The sequence below is a fragment of the Schistocerca piceifrons genome, chromosome 5, assembly GCF_021461385.2.
Source record: "Schistocerca piceifrons isolate TAMUIC-IGC-003096 chromosome 5, iqSchPice1.1, whole genome shotgun sequence".
Classification (NCBI taxonomy): Eukaryota; Metazoa; Arthropoda; class Insecta; order Orthoptera; family Acrididae; genus Schistocerca; species Schistocerca piceifrons.
Window position 1 is genome coordinate 313001899 of NC_060142.1, and position 23038 is coordinate 313024936.

Consider the following 23038-nt stretch of genomic DNA (forward strand, 5'->3'; position numbering starts at 1 on the left):
GCATTTTCTGTTGAAAAACCTTTCTGGAAACCAAACTGACATTTTGTTAGTACTTCTTTTTTACAGATATGTGAAGCTACTCTTGAATACATTACTTTCTCAAAAATTTTGGATAAAGCTGTTAGAAGGGAGATTGGACGGTAATTGTTGACATCAGATCTATCCCCCTTTTTATGCAAAGGTATAACAATAGCATATTTCAGTCTATCAGGGAAAATGCCCTGTTCCAGAGAGCTATTACACAGGTGGCTGAGAATCTTACTTATCTGTTGAGAACAAGCTTTTAGTATTATGCTGGAAATGCCATCAATTCCATGTGAGTTTTTGCTTTTAAGCTTAAGAAGTGGGTGAGATTTCAATTGTATCAAATTGCATAGGTATGGCCTCTTCCATTAACAGCCTAGCATCTTCTAATGAACACCTGGATCCTACTATATCCACAACATTTAGAAAATGATTATTAAAAATATTTTCAACTTCTGACTTTTTGTTCGTAAAGTTTTCATTCAATTTGATGGTAATACTGTCTTCCTCTGCTCTTGGTTGACCTGTTTCTCTTTTAATAATATTCCAAATTGTTTTAATTTTATTATCAGAGTTGCTGATTTCAGACATGATACACATACTCCTGGATTTTTTAATAACTTTTCTTAATATAACACAGTAGTTTTTATAATTTTTGATAGTTTCTGGGTCACTACTCTTTCTTGCTGTCAGATACATTTCCCTTTTCTGGTTACAAGATATTTTTATACCCTTAGTAAGCCATGGTTTGTTACAAGGTTTCTTACGAGTATATTTAACTATTTTCTTGGGGAAGCAGTTTTCAAATGCATTTACAAAAATGTCATGAAATAAATTATATTTTAAATTGGCATCAGGTTCACGGTACACCTCATCCCAGTCTAACTGCTGTAGGCTTTCCCTGAAATTTGCAGTTGTTAAATCGTTGACTGAACGTACTACTTTGGAGGACTGTTTAGTATTGCTGAATGGAGCTATGTCATATATTGTAACTAGCTGTGCACCATGATCAGAAAGACCATTCTCGACAGGCTGAGCATTTATCTGGTTAAACTTATCTTGGTCTATAAAGAAGTTATCTATCCGTGAGCTGCTATCCTTTACCACCCGAGTACGAAAATCAATAACGGGTGTCAAATTGAAAGAACCGAGTAATACTTCAAGGTCATTTTTCCTATTACCCTCTTTAAGAGAATCTACATTGAAGTCCCCACAAATAATGATTTGCTTCCCCCTGTCTGACAGATAGCACAACAAGGAGTCCAAATTTTTCAGAAATAGATGAAAATTTCCTGATGGGGACCTATATACAGTTACAATTATAAATGTGCCTTTATTTAATTTAAGCTCACAGGCACATGCTTCTATATGTTTCTCTACACAAAACTTTTTTGTTTCTATACTTTTTGCACAATGATAACTTTTGACATATATGGCAACACCTCCTTTCTCCATATTTTCTCTCATTACATGAATCGACCTTTCACCTTGGTGGACATGATAACACTCACAAAGTGCACATCTAGGGCTCAGAAAATCCTCACAAGGTGGTACAAATGCAACGAGATTCCCCTAAAGTGACTGTTTTCCTGACAGAAAGTTTATGGGTCTTTCTTTTTTGGCGAACCTACTGTAAATGGCAGTTCTTACCTTGATGCACTAGAGCAATGGCTCTTCCCTCAGTTGGAAGACGATGAGCCAGAGAACTTCATTTTCCAGTAAGATGGTGTGCCACCTCACTGGCATAGCGCAGTACGTAATTGGTTGAACTTCATTGTACCCAAGCGCTGAATAGGTCGCAAGGGGCCCGATAACAGGGCAGTATTGGGACAAAGCAAGCACGAGCCCACTCTGCATTGTTGCCAGATGTATCAAAGATGGCGGTGTATAGACTTGGCAACAGTGCATGACATCATCCAAGATGGCGGCTATGATTTATTCAATATGGCAGATTTTGGCAGGCAAGTGCCACGTCCCCCTCCCCTCCCCTCAAAAAATGGTTCAAATGGCTCTGAGCACTATGGGACTTAACTTCTGAGGTCATCAGTCCCCTAGAACAACTACTAAAACCCAACTAACCTAAGGACATCACACACACCCCTGCCTGAGTGAGGATTCAAACCTGCAACCGTAGCAATCACACGGGTCCAGACTGTAGAGCCTAGAACTGCTCAGCCACCTCGGTCAGCCCCCTCCCCTCCTCTAGAAAAATGGCTGGAAGTTCAAATTCCAACAGGATAATGCATCACACCACAGTTATCTCTACTAACCTAAGAAAATCATGGGAAGATAGGTCACTTGGGCTATCCCCACTAACCTAAGTCACCCGACTGCCACCTCTTCCTAGGAACTGGCGCCAAGTTTGAATTTTGCCGGTAAAGAAAGGTCACTTGGGGTTTCTCTACCAACCTAACAAAATTGCGGGAAACAAAGCTCACCTCCACCAACCTAAGTCACCTGACCGCCACCTCTTCTGAGGGATTGGTGGGAAATGGACTCAGCCTGCACTGGGCTGCTGGAGAGAGGAAGGAGTGTACTATATTTATTTTGGAACAATTTATTTATGGATGGTGTATATTTATCACAGTGATACAGAACACATGCTCTGACATCCCACACAGCATAGAGACCTGCAAACTACTCCTAAATAACTCATGTATAATGCTCTACACATGTGCTTACTAATTGTAAACTGTCGAAATAACGCATTGCACAGCCCACAGACATGCAAACCACTCGTAAATAATGTAAAACATTTACGTCCAGAGAACCAAACAACTCCTAAATTGTCAAAATAATAATCCATCTAAAATACTCTTCAAACATGCATGCTAATCGTTAACTGTCGAAATCATGCCCCTGTCTTTATTTAAACAATCAGAGACGGCACCACCATCCAGTGAGTTCGCCAGGAGGTCTGCACTCCAACTGGCATAGTACACACAACCACCAGCAGAGAGGTGCTGTGGTCCAAGATTGCACCCATGACACCAGCTGATGATGTAAGTGCAGTTATCCAAGATGGCATCAAACTGTGTGTTCATGACAAAGTCTGGACCTAGTACTCAGTACCACCACTAGAGAGCGCTGTCGTCTGTTTCATGACAAAACCTAAGATGGGGGGGGGGGGGGGGGGGGGGCAAATGGCAGGAATACGACTCTGCCTGTGCTGAACATCAGTTTTTATTTTGCAGCTGTGGCTGCACCATGAGATCTAGACTCCAACTGACCTAGTACACAATACAGCCACCAGAGGGTGCTGTCATCCCTCCTGTGATGTAATTCGAGACGGTGGTCTGTAGGGGGAAAATGGTATGAAAATGACTCAGCCTTAGCTCGGCTGCTGGGTAGAGTAAGGAAGCAGTGCACTCTATTTATTTTGGAACATTTTATTTAGGGATGGAGTATATTTATCATACTGACACAAAATACACGCTCTGACATGCCTGGGGTCACGCCACACAGCCCACAGATCTAAACTACTCCTAAATAATGCTCTCCAGACACAAACAACTCCTAATTTACCGAAATAATTTCAGTACAGACATGCAGACTCCTCCTTAACAATGCAGCACAGTGATGTGTAGACACGCTCCGAACTTGTAAACTGTCCACGTAACGCACAGCGCAGCTTACAGACCTCCTCGCAAAATAATGCAACAGACACGCAGTCAATGGACGCAGACACCGTCCGCCGGCCACCCTGTCCAGTAGAGCGCACACGAGGTTAGCGGCAACCCCCGCGAAGTAACATAGCCATCAGCTCTCAGACTATACACAGGTGCCCTCAGGCATGAGGCGGCGACATCCCTTTCATAGTTGACACCAGAGAAACTCCTATCCAAATACATGTTCACCTAGACACAGGTGCTGGCGTGATCAGGCGGGAGCGCAGCCACAAGCTGCAGCTGGACTTAGGTGAAGTTGCCTCTATTCCTGAGTATACAGTCACTGTTATACTGACCTCTTGATAAAATCACTGAACTTTGAAAGTGATTCGACTAAGGAACATGGTATGTAAGTGGTATTTGCGACTCCCTCACACTGCCCCAGCTAGATAATTCTATAGTATTTATAGCACATTCTGACTCGAGACCATATCAGAGGTTCCGCGATATATCCACTGAGTTATAGACGATGACTGATTGAGAAGGAACACAAACAGCAGTATTAGATGATGTGCCGATTGAGGCTGTAAGAAAATGTACACTAGCTTCCCAGATCTATAGTGTTATGCTATCCGCTAGAAATGATGCCCATGATTTGGAATCGGGTCTTTCCAATTCCTTTATTGATTACAACAACTACTCAATCATATTTCTGGCACTCCCATATCTCGAAACGAGTCACCTTCCTCGAAACTAGCAGCTACAGTAAAATTCCAACGTGGTTTTAGTCACCCCCTACGCATCTTCCAACTGCTTCCATTTCTACAGCTTTCCGCACGTGATTGTTCCAATTTTAAGTTGGAACTGAGCAAAAGTCGCAGAAAGACATATCCATCACATTCTGCAACCGATGTAGAAACAAAACGACCTCAGTAAGAGCAACAGGACTGTGTTTTGACCATTCGGCAGAAATGCGCGCAATGTGGTACGTCCGCAAACTACATACAAGTACTACAGATCCACGTCCATTCAAATCAATCAGCCCAATATGATATCATCGTTATTCTCTACCCCCCAACAGAGAAAAAAATTACGAATTATAAAAGCTCATCCGATTTAGAAGTCACCTAGGCACCAATGCTGGCACAATGATGCATAGCTGCAGTCCGGTCCAGCACAGAGAAAGAGTTTTCACAATGCTCCGCAGAATAGCACAGTGTGCAGCCATCCAAGCATTCCTAACGGTATACCCAGTCTCTCATCGAATTTACAGCTCAAAATGCTGCTGCTGCCTCTATGGCATGATCCTATACATATACAGGCTTTGCAGAAACCACTTTAAAGTTTGATCACCTATACTCTAGGCGAATGATCGTATCCCACAGACTATACTAAATTGCAGGAGACGCTCCCACTGATCCTTATAGTTGTTTCGAACACTGTTTTCTTACACGCTTTTGTACAATGTCAAACATTTCCTTTTTTCTGCCACAACTTTGAGACCCGTGCCAGGTTCTAAACTGACATTAAGAAGTTCTGATCCATGGCCTTTCGCAGGAAACTAGATGTTGCACGGTGTAAATCAGATTCTTACGGCGGATAGCATAACACGCCACACATCGGCTGATTTTAAACAAAAGACAGTTACAACATAAGCAAACTGGAAGAGTTTTACAGCATCGGCATGGGTTTCCAAACTGCAGTCCGAAGGTGATTCACGAGCTCTACATTTAGACTCGTCTCTCACAATGACGGAGTAGCTGATGGCTCCGCGTTCCCTTCGACTGATTCCTCATATTGCACTCATGAACGTGATCAGTGTTTCAGCGCTATCCACCCCAGAAGGTGCTGTCCATCCACCAAAACCTTTTCTCCCAACTCAAACAAGAAATATCAATCAATCATTATGTGGTAACCAACAGTGTGCCAGTCCATGGATGGTACGGAAAAGACACCATTGATGTACTCTAATAATGAGTATCACAGTTGATAGCGAGAACAATTTTAGCAATTTTACAGCAACTTCAACACCGGCCAATGATGTGACAGCCTGTTTCCCCAATTTCAGTATCATAGTTAAACCACCTCCTCTACACTTTGCGAGTATCATTGTGAACATGGATAGATGACTGTGCAGTACGTCCATTCAGTGTTAATTCTCGAACACATAAATCATCAAAGTATACCAGACAGCGCTCCGCATAATTCTATCACCTTGAGCATAGTGTTTAATTTATGATCTATCTCTCTGCATATGGGAGTCACAGAGCATTCTCGCTGTCTTCAGATAAAATTAGAGAGTGAAAGACCCTCCTCACACTGCCATTGACCAACCTGCCCTGCAGCACCATTAGCGAATTACTCTGCAACCAACCAGAAGAAGACAGCTACACTCCACGTATCGTGAATGAATGGAGCTTTCCGAGTCCTAACCTGTCCAAGTGCACGAGATTTCTCAAGATGCGACCATTTCAAGGGGCTTAGCATTCCTTATCGATGTATAGTAACGTATTTCAAAGTGCTGTGATGTAATAGCAGACAGTTAAGAAGAACAAGAAACAAATGATTTTTATATGTGACAGAGCTCCAGACGAATGGAGTTCGGCGCATTTTTACATATATCAACTCTGAAGTATTGTTCTAGAGTCTAGGATCGGTACAGGGAAGGTATTGGTAAGAGAGAACACAAACACACACACTCCTAAGGCTACAACGTTCTGCACTTAAAACAGGCTATAATGTTAGATCGCCTGCATTTCCGACCTATCAATCATATGGAAGTAGCGTTGTTAATATTCTATCGTGAGAAATATTTTTCAAGCGCACGACATATATCCTTCTTCCTGGTTTCTCTACGATAAACTATGTTATCAAATTGTAAAACTGAAGAAACTACTTCTGTAAAACACTTGCTCTGTGTGATATGAGCACACTATAGCTTTCCAGAGACGTATAGTGTCCATCGTTCACATCCGATCATGGTTCAGGAATTATACGATGCCTGCATCAGGCCTATATAAAATGAACATTAGTAGTGGGGGATACATCATTCAAGGAAACAGATAAACGCATAGCAGCAGCATCCTACATGTGAAAATTAGTCATTGTAATTCTCCCATTTCAGATGCAAGAGAAGTTTTAAAAAATGTTGTGTTTCCCATAAAAAAAGAGAAATAGTGATTGTTTGCCACTATAGCACATTCCTGTAGTGGTTAACAATCAAAGAAAGTGTTTTTTAGGCTAGAGAATAGGGAAAGTTACACAGTAAATGTTGTACCCATTAATAACAATTTAGCTCATGTCAAATCTAACGTCATGAAATCTGTTGGAATTACAATAGATTACTTGAACAGTTTAAAAATATTTCACCAAAATATAAGAAGCCTTTTAAATAAAGAAGAAGAATGACTGATTTCTCCTCAAGAAACAGCTGACACTGATAAAACTATTGCTGATGTGCTATGCCTAACTGAACATCGCCTAGAAGCTACAGAAATTAATTAAATACATTTAAATAGTTATACAATTGTTTATTACTACTGCAAGACCAATTTACAGCAAGGTGGGGTCGCAATTTATATGCACTGTACTCTTAGATCACAAACCACAGATGTAGCTCAGTACTGTATTGAACAGCACTTTGAAAGCTACACTAATAGTAACAGTCATAAACAACTGGAATCATTGTGCTCAACTTTCAATCTACCCCCAACAGTTTCACTCTCAACAAGTGTACATGGGCACACCAAGACCTTGATTGATAATCTGTTCCTAGTCCGCAAAAATTACAATAACGTAAAAACACAAGCCATAATAAATGGTCTGTTTGATCATGATGGTCAGCTCACAACCTTAAAACTCACTAGTACAAAAACAGTAAATGATCACACCCAGGTTAAACATGTTACAATAATAAATACGGAATCTACTAACTTGTTTAGAAACAGTTTACACTCTGAACAATGAGAGGAAGTGTACCAGGCAGCTACAACAATTGAGAAATTCACTTCATACCTGGACTTATTTCTCAAACATTTTGAAGCCTGCTTCTCCCAAAGATAGATTAAAATGAAATCAACCCGTTGCGGAAAGAAAGAGTAGATAACAGCTGGCATCAAAATATCATGTGCTAGAGAGAGAGAGACCTGTATATAGAACAAAGGGTTAGTACAAACCTAACAGTGAAGGTAAAAAAAAAAAAAAAAAACTCTAACATGTGTAATCAGGACAGCCAAACAAATGCTTTATGCAGAGAAAATCAGAAAGTCAACTAATAAAGTAAGAACCATATGGAACATCATAAAAAGTGACACTAACAGGAACATAAATTCTGAATAAACAGGTCTCCACAGTCCTCTGGTAGTGGTTCAGACAAGAATAATCAAAAATTTATAGCCTCTGACTTCAATAAATTTTTTCTCACTGTAGGTGAAAGAATATGAATCATAATAAACAGCCTCCCACAGAAGCCATAGAGCTGCTAAATCACACCAAATACAGCACTGCATTTCAAAAGCACAACTCCTAAGGAAATTGAAAAAAAAATAGTCATAAAATTACTTAAAACTTTCTGGATCTTCTGGATTTGATAGTATATCAAATAAGATTCTAAAATCATATGCAGACTTAATCAATCACATATTATGCTATTTATGTTATCAGTCAATGAAAACTGGGATTTTTCCAGACAGACTAAAACATGCAAGAATGATTCCCATTCACAAAATTGGGGCAAGGAATATACCAAATTATCAGCCCATCTCTGTGCTGCTAGTGTTCTCGAAGCTGTTTGAGAGAGTAGTTTATGATAGGATTTATGGCCTTATGACACAAAATGGCTTCCGCACATTTACACAGTTGGGCTTTCGTAAGGCATTCTTCACAGAGAGAGGTATATTTAGCCAAACAGGTGAAACTCTTAGTGAATTAAATCTCAGAAGGTATCTAATGGGGATCTTTTGTGCCCTTGCTAGTTAAGCATCTCTCAATAATGTGCTAGCATTCCATCATTTCAAAAGTATTAATAACAAGCATAATAAGAAACAATTGCTAAATGAAAAGGCAGACGAAGCACTTTGGTGATCTTTGGATCGTGTCTAACTTCAATGTGGGCAAAGTGGTTCAGCTTTAAGGCTGTGCTCGAGTGGTACCAACAACCGTTGTCCGACGCTGTCACAAGAGTTCACCCAAAAACATCAGTCAACAGCATGGTCACAGTGTGTCTGATCTCCTTCGTCAGTTTGTGGCAGGGTCAAGGAGGTTAGGTTAGGTTAGAATCTATTCCACGAATGAAGCAGGTTAGGCTTTAATTTCCAAGAGTGGCATAGATACCTCAATACCTCTGTGCTTGGAGGCGAGTGTCGCAGTGTGACATTTGCTATAAAATGGACACCGAATGCAAGTAAATAAGCTATATCTGTCTAGAAAATAACATGGCGATTACTGTACACTCTGTCCTCAGTTACTGGAATAAACAGGCAAGTTTTGTGAATATATGAGAGCAAGGGAAAAATGTCATGCCACAAAAGTTAGAAATGCTTCAATTTTGTGACATCACTTTCCTTCTCCCACCAACGATCAGCGTCAGAATGAGCCCACTGCCTCTGAATTTAACATGCCATTCTTGATGTTCTTCATATTTATACAAATACATTATGAAAACATGTTGTTTCAATGATATGCTGCATTAAGGATCCTCCCAAACTCATTAATCTGAGTACGGTTTATTATGCTACAGTGGTAGTATGTGAACTTCAGTGGTTTGTCAATGAGGTTATGAGCACATAATTGTTAACCCCTCATGAAGCCGTGGCTGTCAGGATAAGGATGATGCAGGAAATAACTGTTTGCAATGTATATCTTCCTCCAGATGGTGCAGTGCCCCTGAACATATTGGCTGCACTGATTGATCAACTCCCTAAACCTTTCCTACATTTGGGAGGTTTTAATGTGCATAACGCCTTTTCAGGTGGTGCCATGCTTACTGGCCGGGGTAGGGAGGTCAAAAATTTACTGTCATAACTCAACCTCTGCCTCTTAAATACAGGTGCCCCCACACATTTCATCGTAGCACACGGCACATATTCAGCCACTGATCTCTCGGTTTGTAGCCCTGGCCTTCTCTCATCTATCCACTGTGTGGTAGTAACCACTTCCCCATCTTCCTGTCACTCCCCCGGCATCTTGCCCATGGACGCCTACCCAGATGGGCAGACTGGGAAGCCTTCACCTCTGCTGTCACTGCTGAATCTCCCCCAGATGGTGCCATCGATGTTGTCGTTGAGCAGGTCACTACAATGATCATTTCTGCAACGGAAAACGCCGATCCCCCGTTCCTAGGGTGCTATGGTGAAACACAGTCCCTTGGTGGTCGCTGGAAGTCGTTGAGGCAATTAAAGAGCGTCGGTGAGCTCTACAGCAACATAAGTGACACCCTTCCCTAGAGCACCTAATAGCCTTTAAGCTGCTCCGTGCCCGCGTTCAGCAGATTATAAAACGACAGAAACAGGAGAGGTACGTGTCGACCATTGGGTGTGCCATATGACACCTTCCCAAGTCTGGATGATCAGACGTCTTTTTGGGTACCAGACCCCAACAGGTGTCCCTGGCATTAACATAAATGGCGTGTTATCTACCGACGCAAAACATGATTGCTGAGCACTTTTCTGAGCACTATGCTCAAGCCTCTGCATCAGAGAACTCCCCCCACAATGAACCCTATAACGCCCCATTTACGGAGTGGGAGCTCCTCAGTGCCCTTGCACATTGCCCCAACACAGCTCCTGGGCTGGATTGGATCCACAGTCAGATGATCAAACATCTCTTGTCTGACTACAAGCAATATCTCCTCACCATCTTCAACCGGATCTGGTGCGATGGCGTCTTTCCATTGCGATGGCAGGAGAGAACCATCATTCCGGTGCTCAAACCCAGCCAAAACCTGCTTGATAAGGATAGCTACTGGCCCATCAGTCTCACCAACTTTCTTTATAAGCTGCTGGAATATATGGTGTGTCGGCAGTTGGGTTGGGTCCTTGAGTCGCGTGGCCTACTGGCTCCATGTCAGGGTGGCTTCCACCAGGGGTGGTCTACCACAATGTGTCCCTCGAGTCTGCCATCCAAACAGCCTTTTCCAGACGCCATCTGGTTGCCGTCTTTTTTGACTTACGTAAAACATATGACATGACCTGGCGACATCATATTTTATCCAAAACTTCCTGTTGCTCCATACTTTCTGTCTTTCTGTGTCCAAGATGGTAACTACCTTTGATTACCAATATTAGCTTTCAAGGACATTACAGAATATTTATCTTCATTATATTCATAACTCCTACCATCTTCAGTAAGCAGATGCCTCTTAATTGTACCACACTTAATTATCTGGCAAACTGCGCAAACCTGCCCTGCATTCCATTCGTTATTGCTTGATATCCATCTTCAGTTTTGTCACCAATGTTTCCATAGTCTGCTACAGTTTTGTTTATCAGTCCTAGAGAATTTTTCATAAATTCACAATACTTCATTTTTAGCATACATAATTTCCATCTAAGTTACACAGTGCAAAATTTGCTGGCATCTAGGGCATTTAATTTTTTAAGTTCCTCGCATTCTGTTTTTGGAATTCTCAGATTTTTTATGGACGTTTGCTGCTTATGGCATGTGGAAAGTAAGATTTTTGCTAGCGCCTTACCTTAACCTGTTTTCGTATCTTCTTTCATCATGATGTTTAGAACTATCTTTCCTGGGACCCCTTGCAAGTGGGACAGTCTGTATATGCTTTTTTATCACCAAATGATGCACTCTCACCAGGTTCTATTGTAGTCCATGGATCAGAATCCGTTGAAATCATTTTCATTTGGTACGACCAGGAAGCATAATTCAGTATATTCCATTTCTCAATGCTTTGTCTATTCTCCATCATCCCTGTTGTTAAAAGAACATGTTTTCTTTCCTGTGAAATTCATGAATGCAGCTCAGTGTCAATTAATGCTTTCTAAATGTGTTGCATAAAGATACTCGGCTGGTAATGGCAAATATTTCATATTCGTCACACACGAGTTTTAGATCATCTAATTGGCACTAATGCAGTGCTTATATACATTTATACTCCTTGGGCCAGAACCATTGTTGGAGTAAAATTTACAATCATATTGCACACATTATTGAAATGGAAACTTCATACACCATTAAAGCAGAGAAACTAAGCTTTTATTTAACGTAACAAAGGCTTCATGACTCTTCACTGATTTTTTAAACTACAGTAACATCAATGATAATCCAGTCACAAAAACAGAACAAATGGTGGAGCTCTTGTCAACTTATCTAACTTTTAACAAGAGAGAATGCTGATATTGATGTCACAAATTAATTGTAAAATAACTAAGTCCTCCACTGGTGTTAGTGATGCTGCAAAACCTTAAAAAACAATTCATAGGCATTTTTGATGTGTCCAAGGGGAAGATTTTACTGTTTGCAGTTCTGACTGATTATCAATTGCAGACCATCGCTCATTACAGTAAATTGCATACATGCTTTAATGTATGGTGCAGCAAGATCGAGTGTCAGGAAAGCAGAATACATGTTCAGCAAAAAAATTCACTATAAGTGTCATCCTAATTGGGAGAAATTTATTACTGCGGATAGGAACAACCTTGTTAAACCCTCAGTGAGCTGGCCAAGGTTCTTGACAAAGAACTGATTGCACAGTATCTGGGATGGTTTTGGAAAAGGTGGGAGAAGATTTATCAGTAACTCAAAGTCAACAAGTGCACTTCAAAGAAAACAGTGTGGGGAATACTAGTGAAGCAGCCATTACAATTACAATCATATCATAAACAATTACGCAGACAATGAGGCCTACTGATTTTGAAGCCAGAGTTCAGTTCTGTCAGTGGATTATTCAGACCACTACAGCAGTGCGGAACTTCCTGTAGTTTGAATTGTGTGCTCAACTGAGATGAAGTTATCAGCTGCTACAACAGCCATGTCATGGGTGATGAAAATTGATATGCTACACTTGTTTCAAACCACCAGCAACAATCTTCCATCAACTTGTGGACTGGAACTGTAGAAGGTCAACTTTAATTATTATCTCATCCGAACACTGCACATTACCTGGTGTTCATTCAAGATTTGGTGCCATACTGTTAGAGTTTTACCTCTTGTAATGTAATCACTGCTCGATATCTCCACTGGAATTAGCATGTTCCACCACATCTGACATTAAGCTCAGCATTACAAGTTCTGTTTCTGTTCAAAAAAACAAATATTTACAGGATACTTAGCTTTGTTCTCAATGATCCCATACAAGTTGAAACTGCATAGTTAGTATCTCTAAGCTCACACTCACATCTTTGGAAGAACTCATAATGGATTTAATTAGCATAAAGAAAACCCCAGCTGTTAAGATTCAATACTCTTCATGATTTATTTAGGTTTCTTGCTCAGCTTATACCTTAGAAGTATTTCAGCCGAAATACAAGAACTAAAATTGTGAAACACTATAACTTGAGAAGAATTTACATAATATGCCTGTATCCTAACACATCTCATCAGCGACTCTGTTTCAATACTCTTCATGATTTATTTAGGTTTCTTGCTCAGCTTATACCTTAGAAGTATTTCAGCCGAAATACAAGAACTAAAATTGTGAAACACTATAACTTGAGAAGAATTTACATAATATGCCTGTACCCTAACACATCTCATCAGCGACTCTGTCCTCCTCCTTTCTGTGAGAAACATGTTGCACTTGGTCCAAAAACAATTTTCACATTTTAGCTTCTTAAGGCAGACCACTAATAATCTCTCAATTTGTTTGTTAAATATTAAACAGATGATGTTAACTTTCATACAATGTCTCCATTTCTTCTACATTATCATATTCTGTATAAATATAATTTAGTATTTCCGTTTTTAACTGTTTGAGGAATTTGAGCTTGGTGATTGCTGTGATACTCCAGAATCTGAAATTACACTTCAATGTCATCTTTTCCCTTGAACACAACTTTTCCAGTTTTTTAATATTGTTTCAGTGTCACAAAAATCTACATATGATGTTATTATTGGTAGTCGTGAGAACTGCGTGTGTTTTAGAATTTTGATCTGAAGTGCAATTTACATTTTTAATACTTGGTTTTTATCTCAACTCAACAGATTTGATATGATTCAAAGAGGTACTGTGAAACTTCCTGGCAGATTAAAGCTGTGTGCCTGACCAGGACTCAAACCTGGGATCTTTACCCCTCATGAGTATGTGCTCTACCAACTTAACAAGTGCTCAGAGCTCGTAAGGTATGCAATTTAGAGCCCGTGTTTATGGCACTGTTTTGCTCTGAATGATCATCTCTGTCATATCCTTGAATATTGGCTATTATTCCAGGGACACACTGTATAAGTATAAATATCCATGTTATTCTGAAGCGTATTTCTCAATTTACAAGTGTTGTTTGCCAATATTTAGTAATGTAAACTTCTATTGTAGTACCCAGTATACGGCAAACAGTGTTATATTTTCCAATACAAGACCTAAGTAAGTACTGTAGTTTCCACGCAGGGTTTAAAACATTGCAGTACTCAATAAAATGACTCGGTTTCAATAATGAGGTTACATGAAGTCGTTAGTGTATGAAACTACAGTATAAACTGTCTCAATGTATAATGGATAACAGGGATATTTGAGAGTGCACGGTAAAATTGTGTGTGCCATGCACTGGTAATCACTTTGAACAACTGAGTACTCAGTATAGGAGCTTTACTTTGTGGTAACTACAAGAAGGGTAGCAGTAACATAATATGAAAAGAAAATTTTTAATATACTGTAAAATAAAGAACATAAGAAATTGCTACCAACCATTTTACTACCTTTAGCTTTAAGGCTACTGCTGCTTTTTTTTTTTTTTTTTTTTAAACACACACACACACACACACACACACACACAAAAAGCGTTTTACGAGCGGTTGCTCAAGCTGATGACAGTGGGCAAAGAGGAAAAGCATGTTGCACCTGAGTGAGTAAAATGTATTGCGTGAAGTGGTGATAGCAAGCATAATAGAAGGGGCAAATATGGCTCTTAGTGACAGTGCAGCAGAACCTCACTAATTTGACCTTGGATGGTTTGACTCTCCACTTAGTTCAACCAACCAGTATCTGGAGCTTAATGTACACGGGCCGTTGCTACAGGACTTGTCAGTGACTCATCGTTTGCGATATGTATCAGTAGTCAGCTGGTCGCTGCTAGGTGTGATAGTTCAAGCAGTTTTAACATGAAATAACTTGTTTCTGACTTGATCAATAAGTGTTATTGCACGAGCACTTATTTTATAAATTACTGACAGTGTTGTTCTTACATATTAAAGCACATAAAACTAATGACACCAACTAAATGTAAAGACGTGATGCTGTCTTTACAACCAGACATGCAGGCAAATGACTTGAGTGGATCACTACAGCAGATGTTGACTGTACAATAGAAGTAGAATTAACTGCTGACCAGATCATTGATGTCCCTCCCAGGGCACCTGTCAGAGGCACCTTCAGTGTTGGGCAGGATGCACACAGAGTGCTTGATATGGAAAGCTGGATAATTTTCTACCATTGTCCAAAGAGCAACCACAAATCTGGCACAGGGTTCACAGTAAGACAAAAATTTAAACATATAGTGGGTGGATTTATTAGAATAACATCTAGAATCTCACAAGAGACTGAAGACCCGATTTGCAAACTGTTCGTTGATCAGCGTACATGCAGCTACAGAAGCAGCAGATGATCAGGATAAAGATCCCTTCTATGAGAACCTTGAGGGAGCCTATGACAGATGCTCTGAGCATGATGTTAAAATAATTATGGGAGACCTCAATGCACAAACTGGAAAAGATCATTAGCATTTCGCGATGGGAAAGCATAGCCTTCATGAGTATGCAAATGATAATGGACACCGAGTCATTCAGTTTGCACTATCACATAACATGGCTGTAGGTTGCACTACATTCCCACACAAAAGATCCATAAAGCAATATGGTGTAGCCTTCATCAACATACCTTCAACCAAAATGATCATGTAATTACCGACAATAGGCATTTCTCGAACTTACTAGATGTACATACCTACAGAGGAGTTAACATGGATTCAGACCAACACCTTGTAACTGCAAAACTAAGAGCTCAGATATCTAATGCAAGGAAAGTGAAAGGAACATCTTAAAGAAAGTACATGGTCTCAAAACTGAAAAATGAAGACATTGCTAAAACATACTCTGAGAAGATTACTCAGAATCTTGCACTATACACTCCTATTGTAAGTGATACTCTGGATCAGGAATGGAGTGCTTGCAGGGACACAGACATTAAGGCAGCACAAAAAGTGCTAGGGAAAGAAGAAAAACAACCAATGAATTCCTGGTTTGATGAAAATCGCAAGAGGATAAGTCATAAGAAAAACCTGGCGTATAGGAAAATGCTTTAGAAATCATATATACGTTAGGAGTAAGAAATTATCAAGATAAAAGGAAAGAAGAGAAGAAGCTGCATAACTGCATCATAAAAAGCAAAGGGAATGGGAAAGAAAGCAGATTGAAGGACTGGAGACATTTGGAAAAACAAATAATGTCAGAAAATTCTATCAGATAATTAACAGTGAAAGAAGAACTTTTAAGCCATGTATTAATATATGTAAAAGTAAAAATGAGGAATTACTAGCTGATGACCAAGAGATATTGGAACATTGAGTAGAATATTTTAGTGAACTATCGGATGCTCCAGAGCCCCCTGTCGAAGAGGTAATAATGCACCCAGAAAAAGAGGATGAGGCCACCTCCCCTCTCACAAGGAGCAGTACACAAAGCAATTGCCTCATTGAAGAACAATAAAGCACCAGGGACTGCTAATATAACATCAGAACTATTGAAAGCCAGAGGAGCTGAGTTTAATTGCAGGATATACAAGATTTTGTGCCTTAGCTGGGGGGGGGGGGGGAAGAGTTGCCAGAAATATGGAATTTATGGACAGTGTATACAAATGCATAGCTTCACAGTGACATATACTGATAAAATTTTCTCGGGCTTCAAGTCATGTCCAGTAGTTTAAAATACATTAGCTTTAAGCCCAGTTCTCCTCGGCCATGTTACCACTTGACAATGGCCGAGGAGAACTCGGCCAAAAGCTTGTGGATTTTAAACCACTGGACGTGACTGGAAGCCGGAGAAAATTTTATTAGGGACAGTGTGTTTGAAACACAAGAAAGGAGATATGTTCAAATGTGACATCTACAGAGGCATAACATATTGCAAATAAAGTACTGTCAAAATCTTGTTTAGTAGACTTTCTCTCACAGCAAAAAACATTATTGGACATTATTAGCGTTGATTCAGAGCAGGAAAGTTAACTGTGAACCAGATATTTACTCTCCTGCAAATAGTAGAAAAGACCAACGAATGTAATGTTGGTGTGCACCATCTTTTTATTGATTTCAAATCTGCATATGGCACAATAAACCAGGCTAAACTTTATGAGGCAATACAGGAATTTTGGGCGCCTGAGAAGTTGATGCATTTGAGAGGCCACCCTAAGTCATCCCCTGTGTACTGTGCGAGTGCAGTCTAGGCTATCACCCCAGTTTCCCATACAAACTGGGCTAAGAAAAGGGGATGGGCTTTCCTGTCTACTCTTAAACTTGGCATTCGAGAAAGTGGTGCATGAATTGGGTGTCTAGACAAGAGGTACTATCTACTATAACTCCGTACTACTGTTGAGTATGCAGATGATTTGAACCTAACGAATAGAACATTTAGAGATCTACAAGGTGCCTTCTCAGCTCTAAAACTGAGGGCAGAGAAGATGGGCCTCAAAATTAATGAAGGAAAGACCAAGTATATGTACAATGGTACAAATAAACTCTCACAGCCCACACTAACCCTTGATGGAATAACTTAAGAGCAAGTGGAATGTTTCACAAATCTGGCCGCAAAGATAGAAGCAAATGGCAGTACATCAACTGAAATTATGGACTGCAAAGTCCTTCTAATTGATTTTATTTTAGAATGCTGTGACATATTAAATCCAAGCTTCCATCATGAGAGACTCAGTTCCGACTCTATAAAATTCTGATACGCCCAGTACTTGTGTATGGTTCAGAAATGTGGACGATTACAAAGCAGGGTGAAAATAGACTGAGATCAAATGAAAGAAATATACTGAGGAGAATCTCTGGCCCTGTGTATGAAAATGGGAGCTGAAGAAGATGAAGGAATGAGAGCATCCGCAAACACAACTCACACACTTATGACCACAGTCTCTCGCAGCTGAATCCAGACTACACACACTAAAGTTGTGTAGATTGAGATGGGCTGGAGATGTAATAAGACTCAATAAGATGGATCCCACAAGTAAAGCCTGCTGCAGTGCACCTGGAGGAAGAAGAGCTAGAGCACAACAGAGGTTGGGATGGAGTGATGGGGCTGGAGAAGACACTGACAGTGTTGGTTGCTGTCAAGTCCCATCCTGGGATGCAATGTCAATGGAAGAGGAAGAAGAAGAAGAAGAAGAAGAAGAAGAAGAAGAAGAAGAAGAAGAAGAAGAAATCATTGATGCTGTAACTAAACAACCAATGAGAATGAGAAAGATGACAATGATAATGAACCTACAGCTTGAGTATCACATACAGGTATTAAAAACGCATTTGATATAGTCTTTCAATTCATCGAGCAAAGCTCATCTATTCCAGTAGACATTTTGGGGATGTCTGAGAACTGCAACACTATCAAGGTTGTCATCTGCTAAGCAAAAGAACATTTTAGACTTTTTTTTTTTCATCCTGCTTAAGAATAGAACACGTTTTACTGTGTGATGTTTCATATTGTATACAGTTCAGTTTAAATCAGTTGTCTCAATGTAGTATGGTAATAAAGTATCTACAGAAGTCACACTTTTGCTCACAGTATCAATATCTTACTGTACGATACAGGCATATTTTACAGTACTGGCAATAATATACATTATACTTTCATGCAAGATTTTTTAGTGTGTCAACATTTTCCTTTAGTTTTGTTACTATTTCAACACAGAACAATATTTCAGACAGTATTTCCAGTCGAAAATTAAAATCGTGCAGTACTGTGATGTAATGGGTCAGATCCAACCTTCTTTTTTTCCATTCTGACCATGCTCCCGGATGCGTGGAGGACAGATTAGCAAGGAGCTACTATACTAAAGTGTGGACTGAGAAAGGGACATTCACTGAACATTAACAGGGAGGGGGGAAGGGGGAGTGAGTAGAGAAATTTAAGTATAAAATTTAGAGGAGCAGGAGAGCAGTGTACGGAAAGAAAAGAGGAAAAATTCAGTAAGGTCATAGATATGGGAAGGGCACTAGCAGACGTTTAGATCCATGGGATTGAGATAACAGAGGATATGCTGGAGAGATTGTTCTCAACTGTTACCTTCAGAGGAGCTGGTAATGTATGTAGTGGGTCCAAAGGTGTGGTAATGCAGTAATTGATGTCATGGTGGGCAGTAGATTCATCAAGTGGGTGGCTGGGTTTACAATTAGCCACAGTTTGGTGGTGGCCAGTTATGGAGGCAGGCAGCTGGTTGTCAGCCTTACATGTAATGCTGGAATAAGTTTAAAAATATTGATCTCATAAATGACCTGGTTACTTGTAAATACTCTTCATAAGGTAGGAAATACCTGTAACTGGACTACACTATGAGGCATCGGATGTATGTATGAAAGAAGTCTCTCATGTAAGTCAATCACAGGAAAATGACTCAGGTAGTACAGGAATGGAAGCAGGGCTGGCATAGGCATGGCCTAGAATATTGTGCACGTTGACTGAACTATCAAATACTATTTTTGGTGGTAAGTGTAGTATTTTGGGTAGGCTAATTCCATGTCAAAATATTTGTCTATGTAACATTATTTGCAGATGTGGAATATTTCAGGTTGTGCATAATGTTTTTCCTACAGCAGTTACATTACTAACTTAGAACAGCGATGCAATGTGAACCAGGTAAAACACAGAATTTTTCTTAATTGGAATACTGTGGTTACGCTGCATAGGTACCTTTTTAATTATGTGATACACAAATAAGAACTTAATAGCTTGATGACAAAATACTGGTCACTTCAATGAATGGCAGAACATATGAAAATGTTCTCTCTTCAAACAACATACCAACAATACCTATGTAAATTAAACTTGCAAGTCAATAATTTATTATTTATAAAACGGTTTGTTTGGAAGTTGCATGCCACATGCTTCACTATATGATGGCGGTTGATCTTCACCTGCAAGGAATGAAAAAGAAATTATTGTAAGTGTACAGTAATTAATAATGACACAATGCTGCTGAATAATCAGTATAGCATGAATGATAAAATGAGTGTATATGCAGACTAATGTCGTCTGAAAACTGAAAAACCAAACAGTAGTAATTTTTCTGGAGTACATTCTACATACACTATTGTTTACAATATTTATTCATACTGATCATGACGTAGACAAAGAATAGTACAAAAGATTGGCAACTATAATTTACTGCTGACGCAATAATTCAAAAGTATCTAGGCAGTAATTATGCAGACAATGGTTGTTTAGGGCAGTATGATATCTAATTTAACTTTAGACCACTAATATTTCATTTCTACACAGTAAGACAACAAAATGAAAAAAAAAGATAGCTATTGTATAAATTATGTCACAAGCACCACAGTTTTGGGAGGGGGTGGGAGGCCACTCAAAATGGTGTAAGACGCCATGTCTAAAATGGAGAGCAACCTGTTCAGTGGCACATCAGTCTAAATTTGCACAGTCAATTCGAATTTATTTGTTGACATAACACATTTTATAAACCTTCCTATTATTGTGAATAGCTTAGAATGGTCTCCATCTAGATACCATTAAAGACTAAGCTTTGATAATTACATTATTAACTTTTCAACAAAATGAGAGAATTATTCAAACCTCAGGGAGCAATGATCCTGAGTCCAGAGAATCTCAGTCTGATTTCAACATGTGAGGTGTTTCTGATACTTTATATACAACTCAATAATCTAAGAAAATATTACCAGAAAAATGCATAAATAAATAAAGATAAAAAAGAAGAAGAAGAAGTAGTAGTAGAAGTTTGGCTGCCACAACTAGAACAGTTTGAGGTACACAGCAGCCAACAAGTTGGCTTCAATGAGCATAGGTTGTAGTACTCCAGTGCCAACCATTCCTTCTCCCACAGTTGCATAATTCTCTGACTCAACAGAAAGATAACCTGTAGCAGAAAGTCGCATGGTGATTAATGCAGGCCTCATTAGTTTCTGTCTACTTGCCACTCCTTTCCTCAAATTCTCACAAGCTCTTGCTACCCAGTAGAATCAGAGATGTTTCCCTTGCTGCAGAAGCAAGTGGAATGTGTCCTGCATCTTGTGGGTCATTTTGTCTGTTGGGCACTAATGGAATTAAAGCAGAAAAGATTTTTTTCTGTACACTTCAAGAAGTCTAAAACACTGTGAAATAGACTTAAAAAAATAATTTAAAGTACAGATTTTCTTTATTTAATAAGTCTAAAATAATTCCGCATCTATTATGAGGCTATCTCTCATATGAATACTGAAAGTCATCATTGTTCACCGGCAATTGCAGAGTTATTCTATTGGTGGAATTGCAATGATGTAGTATGACAGTATCTTTAGCATGGACAGTATTTTATAGCCATGCTGTATTATGAGGCATCACCACCTCAAACAATGTGGTGGTTTTCCTGCATCAGAAACAGGCTGCGAGTAAGACTGGTTCCAAAAGTAGAGGCGGCCAGACTAATTCCGTCAAACAGCACCAAACTCCTAATACTTTTAAATAAGATAGTGTGGTATACCAATTAACCACGCACGCAGAAACAAGACTGCACAAATGTTATGTAAAACTAGAGCAGACAGGCTTGGACAAACACACTTAATATTTGAAGCTCACAGAGACTGTAATTTCTGGTTGTTAAACGTGGACATCACATAAGCTTAATTAAAATCAAATGCGAGACACACAAACTTCAATATTTTTTTTTCTTTAAGTTAGAACACTGAACTTCATCCTCAGTTTGAAAATGTGAACAATAGAACACAAACATATTTTTTGTTTCAGTACTTGAAAGCTTTCTTTTCCATCCTTTCTTCAAGCTTCTTAGCTGTCAGTTGCAACTGACAGATTACTATTGTTATGCTGGTAGAAGAAAAGAAGACAAAGACATTGTCTGCAAATAACCAAAGAGGCTTCTTATTGTAGATGTTATATGATTTATGGTGATAGCAAAAAAAATCAAAAAAAGCCATGAAGGATCTCTTGTTAAAAGTGGTCAGACAATGTCACAGAGACAATATTTTAAATAATATGTGGAGGGGACTGTATAAAGTTGTAAAGACTTCCTCAGAAGCTTCATCCATGGAAATGTCTGAGATAATATGGCCTCAAATAGTATCACGTGGGTTCTTACTGTGATACTTTATAAGACAGCCAGTTGTATAGCTACTGACAGGAGTGTCAAGTTATAAACTATTTTAATGAGCATGCAGCTGTGTAGTTCTTGGCCTTCAAACATGAAGTTTCTGGTTTTGTTTTCAATAGATGCAACTTTTTTCATTAAAAATTGTCATACAATATTTGTTAATCATTTAGGTTTTCTAATAAATATAGAATTTAGAAAGTTGTGTCTATCAAGAATCGAACTAATAACCTTACAAATTACAAGTGGAATGCTTAGCACACACATATGAGTGGCACTATTTTAATGATGCTTAAAATGATCAAGAGTCAACAGCACTCACATTTTCAATGTCGATTTACTTGAGTGTTTTAGAGAAATGCACCATATGTCTGGGCACTGACCTTCAAATCCTGCAAGTATGGGAATTTTACAGAGGAAATCCAGCATAGAATAATGAAAATATTAGACAATGGTAGATTTCTACTCACCTCTGTTGATCCCACCTCAGTGACCAGACAGTGGTCATGTGTAATGTGAGTAGTGCTTGCCTCAATGTCTGTGTTTTGTACTTTAGAAGAAGGCCTTTTGGCCAAAAGCTTAAATGTATAGCATCTCTTTGTTGTGTCTGTGACTCAATATGTCATCTGTACTGTGAGCAGCAATCTATCCTTTTCATATATTGTCAAAATAAAGAAAGCCAGTCTTTAAGCTCCTACCCTTTTGTGAGGATGGCTCATTATTAAATATTAGGTCTTTAAAAAATAAAATTGATAATCCTAGTAGTAACTATATAAGGCATTGTAATATAAATGGTTTAAGTGCTGAATACTCATGTGACAAAAGCTCTAAGTTAGATGAGCTACAAGTTTTTTTTATCTGAATTTCTAAATGTTAAAGTAATTTGTTTAAATGAACACTGGCTTAGTAGTGATACCATAAA

At 39.2% G+C, this 23038-nt stretch overlaps 1 protein-coding gene across 1 annotated transcript in view; it reads right to left on the reverse strand.

Annotated features, from left to right (window-relative positions):
• Window positions 1–19816: 19816 nt before the first annotated feature.
• LOC124798669 overlaps window positions 19817–23038 on the reverse strand; it is a 100430-nt gene continuing 97208 nt past the window's right edge. The window contains exon 5 of the mRNA XM_047262169.1: window positions 19817–19915. Coding sequence (XP_047118125.1) covers window positions 19845–19915 — 71 coding nt within the window. The 3' untranslated portion in view covers window positions 19817–19844. The remainder of the gene's footprint in view (window positions 19916–23038) is intronic.